General features: G+C 43.1%; 1 protein-coding gene across 2 annotated transcripts in view; it reads right to left on the bottom strand.

The window, feature by feature from the left end:
* The window catches only part of GRK7 (G protein-coupled receptor kinase 7), a 53,086-nt gene that overhangs the window by 1,038 nt on the left and 41,787 nt on the right, over window positions 1-10,261 (bottom strand). The window contains exons 3-4 of one of the 2 annotated variants that reach the window (XM_021068531.1): window positions 9,336-9,610; window positions 6,314-6,847 (exon numbers count right to left, since the gene is read on the bottom strand). In XM_021068531.1, the coding sequence (XP_020924190.1) occupies window positions 6,760-6,847; window positions 9,336-9,610 (363 nt within the window). In that variant the 3' untranslated portion in view covers window positions 6,314-6,759. 2 annotated transcript variants of the gene reach the window in all.

Raw genomic sequence — 10,261 nt, 5'->3', positions numbered from 1 at the left:
AGTAATGAACCAAAACAGGAAATGTTCTAGCAGTACAAAGTGTATGGCATTCTTTTCCTAGAGTACATTTCAATTCGATTGAAAAGATAACGCAAAGAATAATTTAGGGAGTTCCCGTCATGGCGCAGTGATTAACGAATCCAACTAGGAACCATGAGGTTGCGGGTTCGATCCCTGCCCTTGCTCAGTGGGTTGACGATCCGGCGTTGCCGTGAGCTGTGGTGTAGGTTGCAGACGCGGCTCGGATCCCATGTTGCTGTGGCTCTGGCGTAGGCCAGCGGCTACAGCTCCGATTCGACCCCTAGCCTAGGAACCTCCATATGCCGCGGGAGCGGCCCAAGAAATAGCAAAAAGACAAAAAAAAAAAAAAAAAAAAAGAAAAGAAAAGAAAAGAAAATGTGACATGAGAAATTATACAAAAAAAATAATAATTTAGAAAAATAAAAATAAAAACCACAATTCAAAGAGATACAAGCACCCAAGTTCCTAGCAGTACTATTCACAATGGCCAAGACATGGAAGCAACCTAAATGTCCAATGACAGAGGAATGGATAAAGAAGATATGCTGTGTGTGTGTGTGTGCATGTGTGCGTGCACACGCGCGCGCACACACACACACACACACAATGGAATATTACTCAGTCATAAAAAAGAATGAAATAATGTCATTTGCAGCAACATGGATGGCCCTAGAGATTGTCATACTAAGTGAAATAAGTCAGACCGAGAGAAACTATATTTTTATCCTCTTTAATACTTGCTTTTGCATTTGTGAATAGCCATACATCTAAGAAACCCAGAAAATGTAAGTGAATTTTTCAAAGGAAAAATTGTAGACACATACTATTATGGAAAAGAGAAACTCAGTTATTAGAACATACTGACCAATGTCTGTGTGGTTTACATCCTATAGAGTAAGAGGGTTGCTGAGATAAATCGAAGCTTCAAGGATGGATTTTTTAAAAAGTCAGATTTGTTGGGGTATGATTTATACAACAACGTTGTATTTTTTGGCCATGCCTGCAGCATGCGTAAGTTCCTGGGCTAGGGACACAACCCATGCCATAGCAGTGACCTGAGCCATAGTAGTGACAACACCAGGTCCTTAACTCACTGGCCACCAGGGAAGTCCAACACAGCAACATTTTAAAGTATCAGACAGGGGGGGTTGGGGGATGAGCTGGAGTTGTGGGATGGAAATCCTATAAAATTGGATTGTGATGATCACTGTACAACTATAAATGTATTAAATTCATTGAATAATAAAAAATAAAATTAAAAAATTAAAAAAATAAAGTATCAAATAGATTCAGGGAATGGGGCTTGGCATAAGATAGATTTTAAATGTGTGAGAAGAAGGATAGAACAAAATTTCATCTAAGTAGAACAAGAAAGAACTCTAGGCCTGTGTATCTTTAAAAGAACAGAAGAGTTGGAATGGACCAGGTACTGTGAAGAAGGAGCTTGTACCACCTTGATGACCTCTGGCAGGCATGAACACACTGTACTAGAGGTCAAGAGGACACGTTTAAAGTCACTCTGAGCAGGTTTAACTTGGATAAAAAGAACGCCCTGGGGGGCTCAGGAAACTTGAGGAATTTGCCAAGCCAGTCTTCATATTGAGATGAACAGTTCTCAACTCACATCTCAGCAATCAGGTCCAGATGGCCTGGGTTTGTCCATTAGGAATGGCTGACTACAGCACTTTTGCTAACGCAGAAGACAAGGGAATGATGGGCCATTTGAAGGTTTTATTTATGTTCCTCAACACCCCCAACTAGATGCCCCTGGAGGGTAGGGCCCATGCCTTATTCCCCTTTCCAATAAATGCCTGTGATTGCTGATGTTGACAACAAAAGACTAGGTTCTCCAATTTCTCCTCCTTTTCCTGTGTGTCCAAGGCTCTGGATCAATTGGCTCTTTTGCATTAGCGATGCTTACCTCAGTTGAGTAACTGGAAATAGTTTGAAGGAGTTCCCTGGTGGCTCAGCAGGTTAAGGATCTGGCATTGTCACTGCTGTGGCGCAGGTTTGATCCCTGGCTTTGGAATTTCCCCATCCTACAGGGGTGGCCAAAAGAAAAAAAAAAAAAAAAAAAAAAGGAAAAAGAAAGAAAAAAAAAGAAGAAGAAATAGTGTGAAGATTATTTGACTCTGACTTTGGCAGCTCTTAGAGCCCATCATCATACAGTGCACTTTGGACAAATAGAAGAGGCTATCGATGGAGGCAGCACTTTTCATTAAGGCCAAATTGGCAGCTATGGGATGACTTCTGCTGCTTATTGAATATATTTCAGATCATTGATGGGCTCTAGTGTTCCCAAACCCTACACTGAGATTACAATTCTTTTTCAGCTGTGCCCGAGGCATGTGGAAATTCCTGGACCAGGGATTGAACCTGAGCCACAGCAATGACAATGCTGGATCCTTAACCCACTGAAACACCAGGGAACTCTGAGATTACAATTCCTTTTTTTTTTTTTTTTTTTTTTTTTGTCTTTTTGCTATTTCTTGGGCCGCTCCCGCGGCATATGGAGGTTCCCAGGCTAGGGGTCCAATTGGAGCTGTAGCCGCGAGCCTATGCCAGAGCCACAGCAATGCTGGATCCGAGCCACGTCTGTGACCTACACCACAGCTCACGGCAACGCCATATCCTTAACCCACTAAGCAAGGGCAGGGATCGAACCGGCAACCTCATGGTTCCTAGTCGAATTCGTTAACCACTGGGCCACAACGGGAACTCCTGAGATTACAATTCCTGTAGCAGTTAATGAAGAAAACATGCCAGCTTTGTAAATCAACTATACCTAAATAAAACTTAAAAGAAAGAACGAACGAACAAACAAAAGAAAGAAAAGAACCAGCTGCCCATACATAAGGCCCACACTGTGGGGTTTGGTCTGCTAAGAACAGTTGGTATTGGCCTTAAATTGTGTGTTGGAGGAGCACTTACGTCAGAGACTTGCATGTTTATTTGCCCTTGTTCTTCTGCATTGACTGATGAGAACAAATCTTGCAAAATACTTGTCTTTTCCTTTTATTAGATTGGAAAACACCACAGGTGACCCTATTTGGAGCCCCCCTGAGATGCTTAGAAGAGCTTTTGGCTTCCATGCAAGGTGGACTCACAGACCCATAAAAGCAAAAGAGGAGATCCTCTTTGGTGATGTCTAGAGAAGGAGAAGGGTTTTTAATTTATTTCAAATGCTCCTGACTGCGCAGGGAGGGGAGACTTGACCTCTCTCCTGTGTGCCATGCTATCTGGGCATTTGCTTGGCTTTGGAAGAGCCCACTCAATTAATCAAATGTTATCTCATTTGAATGAATGTTTAAAAACTACAAAGAACTGAAATGAAAACGTTGGAAGGTTTTCTCTTTCACTGAACAGCTGGTTTTTATATGCTTTCTCTCTAATGTTGTAAACAGTTTTTATTCAAAACAGTCACAACAACGGATGCTTAGAAAAAGGTTTTGCTTGACAGAGCAGCTTCAGGCCATGATCCAGTGCTATAGGGTAGTGTTTTCCCAAAGAAGTTGGTCAATGTTTGATTTTATAGACTCAAAGTGTGCTTATAAAGTATTGAGATAGATTTTTATTCCAACACACCAAGTAGCTGGTGTTCCCTTCAGGGAAGTCATCTAAAGAGACTGTTTGCTTCTTCCACTGCCTCAGCCACTGTCAGTATGGCCTCTGATGCTCCCTGCATGCACTTGAGAACCAGGACAGTACAGATGGTCAGTGGTCACCATTTCCAGCTCTCTTCTCCTTCATGGGTAGACAGAAGGCGATACTAGCCATCCCTCTTGCCTTTAGGCAGGGCCCAAGGAATCACTGTGGCCAACAGAAGTGTGTCTGAAGTGATATGAAGTGGTCTGAGGCAGGTAAAACTCCCCAGATTCTCCGTGGGTACTTGTGTTGTCATAGCAACTGGAAGCCATCAGTTCCTATGGAGTTGAAAGATGGAAGCAGTCTGGAGCTCTGAGTCATTGCTCAGAAGGAAGATACACTAGAGGACCACGGAATCCATAATGGACTCCGTGGGAATGAGAAATTATCCTTTAGTTTTAAGAGGTTGAAATTTTGAGATTTGCTTGTTATCACAACATGGCCTATTCTGATCATGCTAATACAACAGTGTTGGCATCTAGACAAGAAAATCAGTTCCAGGAGTTCCTGCTGTGACACATTGGGTTAAGGATCCAACTTGTCTCTGTGGTGTTGCTGGTTCAATCCCAGGCCTGGAGTAGTGGGTGAAGGATCCTCATTGCCACAGCTGTGGCGTAGGTCAAAGAGGTGGCTTGGGTTTGATCCCTGGCCTGGGAGCTTCCACATGCTACAGCTTCTTTGGCTAAAAGCCAAAGAAAAGAAAAATAAAATCGGTTCCACATTTACTTAACATAAATGTGGAGTTCCATCTCATTCCAAAATACTGATTTGTTGGGAGTTCCTGTTTGGGCTCAGCAGGTTATGAACCTTACCAGTATGCATAAGGACATAGGTTCCATCCCTATCCTGGCTCAGTGGGTTGGGGATCTGGCATTGCTGTGAGCTGCAGTGTAGGTCCCAGAGGCAGCTTGGATCTGGCATTGCTGTGGCTGTGGTGTACCCTGGTGGCTGCAGCTCAGATTAGACCCCTAGCCTGGGAACTTCCATATGTGTGGGTGCGCCCCTTAAAAAAAAAAAAAGAAAAAAGAAAGAAAAAAAACCTCATTTGTTGCTCTTTCTGTCAAGCTTTGAGAGTCTTACAAGAGAATTTTATTTCCCTATTTTAGAAAATCAGGTCAAAAATAAAAAGTCTGCTTCCACAATGCAAACATTGTGAGCTAAGGCAGCCTTGTTCTATAGCCTCCACTGGCAAGATTTAGAGTAATTTGGCTACCTAGGTTTTGGTGTAATATTAAAAATCAGTCATATTGGAAGTTCCCATTGTGGCGCAGGAGAAGCAAATCCAACTAGGAACCATGAGGTTGCAGGTTCAATCCCTGGCCTCGCTCAGTGGGTTTAGGATCTGGCATTGCCATGAGCTGTGGTGTAGGTTGCAGATGCAGCTCAGATCTGGCATTGCTGTGGCTGTGGCTGTGGCTGGCAGCTACAGCTCCAGTTAGACCCCTAGCCTGGGAATCTCCATATGCCTTAAGTGCAGTCCTAAAAAGCCAAAAAAAAAAAAAAAAAAAGCAGTTATATTAATTTATGGTTGTAGCTTTCATATTTGTATGTATTTTTAGAATTTCAAAATTCAGTCCATGTAATTTAAGACACTCAAGCTCATAATTCTTTTTTTTTTTTTTGGGGGGTCTTTTTGCCTTGTCTAGGGTTGCTCCCGTGGCATATGGAGGTTTCCAGGCTAGGGGTCTAATCGGAGCTGTAGCCACTGGCCTACGCCAGAGCCACAGCAACACGGGATCCGAGCCGCGTCTGCAACCTACACCACAGCTCACGGCAACGCCGGATCGTTAACCCACTGAGCAAGGGCAGGGACCGAACCTGCAACCTCATGGTTCCTAGTAGGATTTGTTAACCACTGCACCACGACAGGAATTCCCATAAAAATTATTTTAAGCTGAATTTTTTTTTTTTTTTTTTTGGGCCACAGTCCCCCCCCCCAAAAAAAAAACAGCATATGAAAGTTCCCAGGCCAGGGATTAAACTCAAGCTGCAGCTTTGGCAATACCAGATCCTTAACCCACTGTGCTGGGCCAGGGATGGAATCCACACCTCAGCAGAGACCAGAGCCACTGCAGACAACCCTAAGTCCTTAACCCACATGCCACAGAGGGAACTCCTTGAGCTGAAGGTATTTGAATCAACAGATCAGGTTTTGAACTCCCCTCATCTGCCTTTAAGATAAGCAGAGCCTTGGAGAAGTCAACCCATAAATCCTCTCCCCAGGAGTTTCAGGAATTTAGGAACCAGGAAAAACTGACTCTTACCACCAGTGACAGAAGTCAGTGCCACACCTAAATAGACATTGTTAGGAAACTATCACATCTCCCATCTATTCTCCTAAGGGCCACTTACCTTTCCTAAAAGTCAGCTGTTCTCCCATAAGTGCCCTCCCCCCACCATTTTTTTTTTCTTTCTTTCTTTCTTTTTTTTTTTTTTTTTTGTCTTTTTAGGGCCGCACCCTCGGCATATGGAAGTTCCCAGGGTAGGAGTTGAATCTGAGCTGTAGCTGCCAGCCTATGCTATGCACCACAGCACAGCAATGAGGGATCCCAGCTGGGTCTGTGACCTACACCACAGCTCCTGGCAACGCAGGATCCTTAACCCACTGAGCATGGCCAAGGATGGAACCTGCATCCTCATGGATATTAGTTGGGTTGGTTACCTCTGAGCCACGATGGGAACTCCTCCCCTACCATTTCTAAGTCATTTGTTTTCCTCTAAGTGAACTTCTCCCCCATTCCCTTTCCCTATTAAGATGGCATGTTTAAAAAAAAGAAGGATGGTATGTTAGTCCCCAGTTCTAACTGCCTCTTGTTCACATTCTTCTGTGAACTCCTGTGTATGTTCATAAATAAAACTCTCTTTTCTCTTGCTAATCATCTATTGTCGGTTTAATTTTTCAGGCCTCCATTCCCAAATCTAAGAGGGTAGAGGAAAAGTATCCCTCTCCATACAATACATATGTATCTATATAAGAGAGAGAGAAGCTTTATTTTAAGGAATTGGCTCAGGCAATGGTGGAGGTTTGGCACCTTCGAATTCTGCAATGTAGGCTGGGTGGCTGGCGACCCAGGGAAGATTTGCAGTTCAAGTTCAAAGGTGATTTGCTGGTGGAATTCCTTCTCCCAGGAAGGTTAGTCTTTTTTCTGTGAGGGCCTTCAACGGATCACATGAGGCCCATCTGCATAATGAAGAATAACCTGCCTTACTCAAAACCTACTCATGTATATGTTAATCTCATCTAAAAAAATAATTGCACAGAAACATCTAGAATAACATTTGATCAAATACCTGAGCACTGTGGCCTAGTCAAGGTAACACATAAAATTAACCATCACGCCCACCAAAGGCCTGTTTTATACATGAGGATGTTGATACTCAGAGAAAGTAATTCAATTGCTTGAGGTAAAATGACCAGTTACCTGGCATAGCTGGGATGTGAATCTATATGGCTTGAAAGTCCAAACGAAAAAAAAAAAAAACAACGTGGCTCAGTGGAAACAAATCCAACTAGTAACCATGAGGTTGTGGGTTCGAACCTTGGCCTCAGTCAGTGGTTGAGGATCTGGCATTGCTGTGAGCTGCAGTGTTAGTCACAGATGTGGCTCGGATTCTGAGTTGCTGTGGTTATGGTGTAAGCTGGCAGGCGTAGCTCTGATTTGACCCTTAGCCTGGGAACCTCCACAAGCCGAAGGTGTGGCCCTAGGAAAAAAAAAAATTTAGAAAACACGTAGTTTTCTCCTTCTAATGCAATCACTCACTGCCAAGTGTTTTTTTTTTGTTTGTTTGTTTGCTTGCTTGTTTTTGTCTTTTGATCTTTTAGGGCCACACCCGAGGCATATGGAGGTTCCCAGGCTAGGGGTCTAATCGGAGCTGTAGCTGCTGGCCTACCCCAGAGCCACAGCAATGCCAGATCCAAGCCGCATCTGCAACCTACACCTCAGCTCACATCAATGCTGGATCCTTAACCCACTGAGCAAGGCCAGGACTCGAACCTGCAACCTCATGATTCCTAGATGGATTCATTAACCACTGAGCCACGACAGGAACTCCTGTTTTTGTTTTTCCCCATTTTCAGACACACCCCCGTCATACAGAAACTCCCAGGCCAGAGATTGAACACTCGCTGCCTCAGAGATAACAACTGGATCCTTAACCCACTGTGCCACAGTGGGAACTCTGCCAAGGATCTTTTCATAGGTCAGATTTTCTTATTTTTTTCTTCTAAAATATTGTGATCTTATTCCATTGTAAGCAATAAAATTTGACTTTCCTCAAAACTAATTTCAACTATACTTGACACAGATGGCAACATCATATGTTCTTACCAAATATATGTGTTGTTTTTCTTTAATTTTGGCTTTTTAGGGCTGCACCTGTGGCATATGGAGGTTCCCAGGTTCGGGGTTGAATTAGAGCTGCAGCTGCCACCTACACCACAGCTCAGAGCAATGCTGGATTCTTAACCCACTGAGTGAGGCCAGGGATTGAACCTGGGTCCTCATGGATACCAGTTGGGTTTGTTACTGTTGAGCCACAAGGGGAACTCCAGTACCAATGGTTTTTTATTTTAAGGTTTAATTTTATTCACTTTCGAATAGATAATTCATTCATAGTATTGAAAATTCAAGAGCTAATAGAGTTATACATTGAAAATCCTTATTTGCATCCCTGTTACCAGTCTCTAGTTTTCCTTTATTAAAGTCAATCAATCCTGGAGTTCCCATCGTGGCGCAGTGGTTAATGAATCTGATTAGGAACCACGAGGTTGCAGGTTCAATCCCTGGCCTTGCTCAGTGGGTTGAGGATCTGGCGTTGCTGTGAGCTGTGGTGTAGGTTGCAGACGAGGCTTGGATCCCGCATTGCTGTGGCTTTGGCGTAGGCCGGTGGCTATAGCTCTGATTCAACCCCTAGCCTGGGAACCTCCATATGCCATGGGAGCGGCCCTAGAAAAGGCAAAAAGGCAATAAATAAATAAATAAATAAATAAATTCAATCAATCCTATACATTCCTTATTTACACTTCTCAAAATATTCTGTGCCACTATTTGAGGTTTTTTTGTTTGTTTCTTTTGATTGTTTGGGTTGGGGCGAGGAGCCCACCAGAACATGTGGAAATTCCCAGACCAGGGATCAACCTGGTACCATAACGGTGACCCAGGCCACCATAGTGACAATGCCAGATCCTTAACCCACTGTGCCACATGAGAAATCCCAAGGCAATTATTTGAATTATTTATTCTTTTTCTTCTTTTTTATGTATGCTGCTTTTCACCTCATTTTTTCACTTTAAAATGTATCTTGGAGGAGTTCCTGCTGTGGTGCAGTGGGTTAAAGATCCAGTGTTGTCTCTGTGGCAGCTCAGATTTGATCCCTGGACTGGGACCTTCCATATACCATGGGTGCAGCCAAATAAAAAAACTATATAAACATATTTTATATATATATATACACACACACACATATATATATGTATATATATAGGAGATTGTCCTGTATTGAGTGTTCATAGTGTTTGAAAGTGTTGAAAATACTTAACCACATAAATGCAAGTAAGAATAGGAAAATACTGCTACTTAATTCCAAGGCTTTGTGATTAATCCAAAATATTCTCCAAATCCCTTGGACAATGCTGACATCATTAATCATGTCTGTTATATGACAGTTACCTGCTTCCTAAGCGTTGCTCTGGTGTCTTAGCCAAGAAGAGTCTGCAAATATCTTTTGCTTCCTCTGTGAAGCTTTGGTGTTGGAATCTGACCTCTTCTTTCAGTGTTCTTTGCTTTAAATCCTCTTTGCTGATTTTTTCCTTGTAATCTTTGAATGGTGTTCGTCCAGCGACCATTTCATAAATGCTGCATCCCATTGCAAACCAGTCCACAGGATAGGAATAACTTGCTTTTTCCATTAGGATTTCAGGAGCCATATAACCATTGGTTCCAGCCTGTAATGCCCCAGACAAAAACAAGACGAAACAAAAACACTAATGTGAGTATAACAGATGCTGCCGATGATCTACCCAATACCCATTTTCCTTTCTTTCCTTGTTGAGGGAACCCTCATTCATTTGGAGTGGTCATGTGTCTAACCTATTTTATTCTCTGCTTTCCCAGCAGCCTCTGGCGCAGTCAAGGAAGGCCATGTAATCCATTCTGGCCAATGAGACATAAAGAGGATTTGTCTGGAGTTTATTATAAAAGAGACAGATACGGCTGCTCTTGAAGTGGGAAAACCACCCAGATTCTCTTAGTCTCCTCACCTCATCTTTAAGGTGAGAAGTTCACCTGGCTGTCTATGAGACCCCCCTAAGCTCTGTTTGTGCTTTTTATTCCCAGATAATAAAAAATTAGGTGCATGATTTTTTTTTTAAAAGGTGGAGTTCTTAGAGTTCCCATTGTGGCGCAGAGGAAACAAATCTGAATACGAACCACGAGGTTGCGGGTATGATCCCTGGCCTTGCTCAGTGGGTTAAGGATCTGGTGTTGCCATGAGCTGAGGTGTAGGTTGCAGACACGGCTTGGATCTGGCATTGCTGTGGCTGTGGTGTAGTCCGGCAGCTACAGCTCCCATTAGATACCTAGCCTGGGAACCTCCA

Source organism: Sus scrofa, chromosome 13, assembly GCF_000003025.6.
Source record: "Sus scrofa isolate TJ Tabasco breed Duroc chromosome 13, Sscrofa11.1, whole genome shotgun sequence".
Classification (NCBI taxonomy): Eukaryota; Metazoa; Chordata; class Mammalia; order Artiodactyla; family Suidae; genus Sus; species Sus scrofa.
Note: the sequence above shows the minus strand (reverse complement) of the source record. Positions and strands in the feature narration are given on the sequence as shown.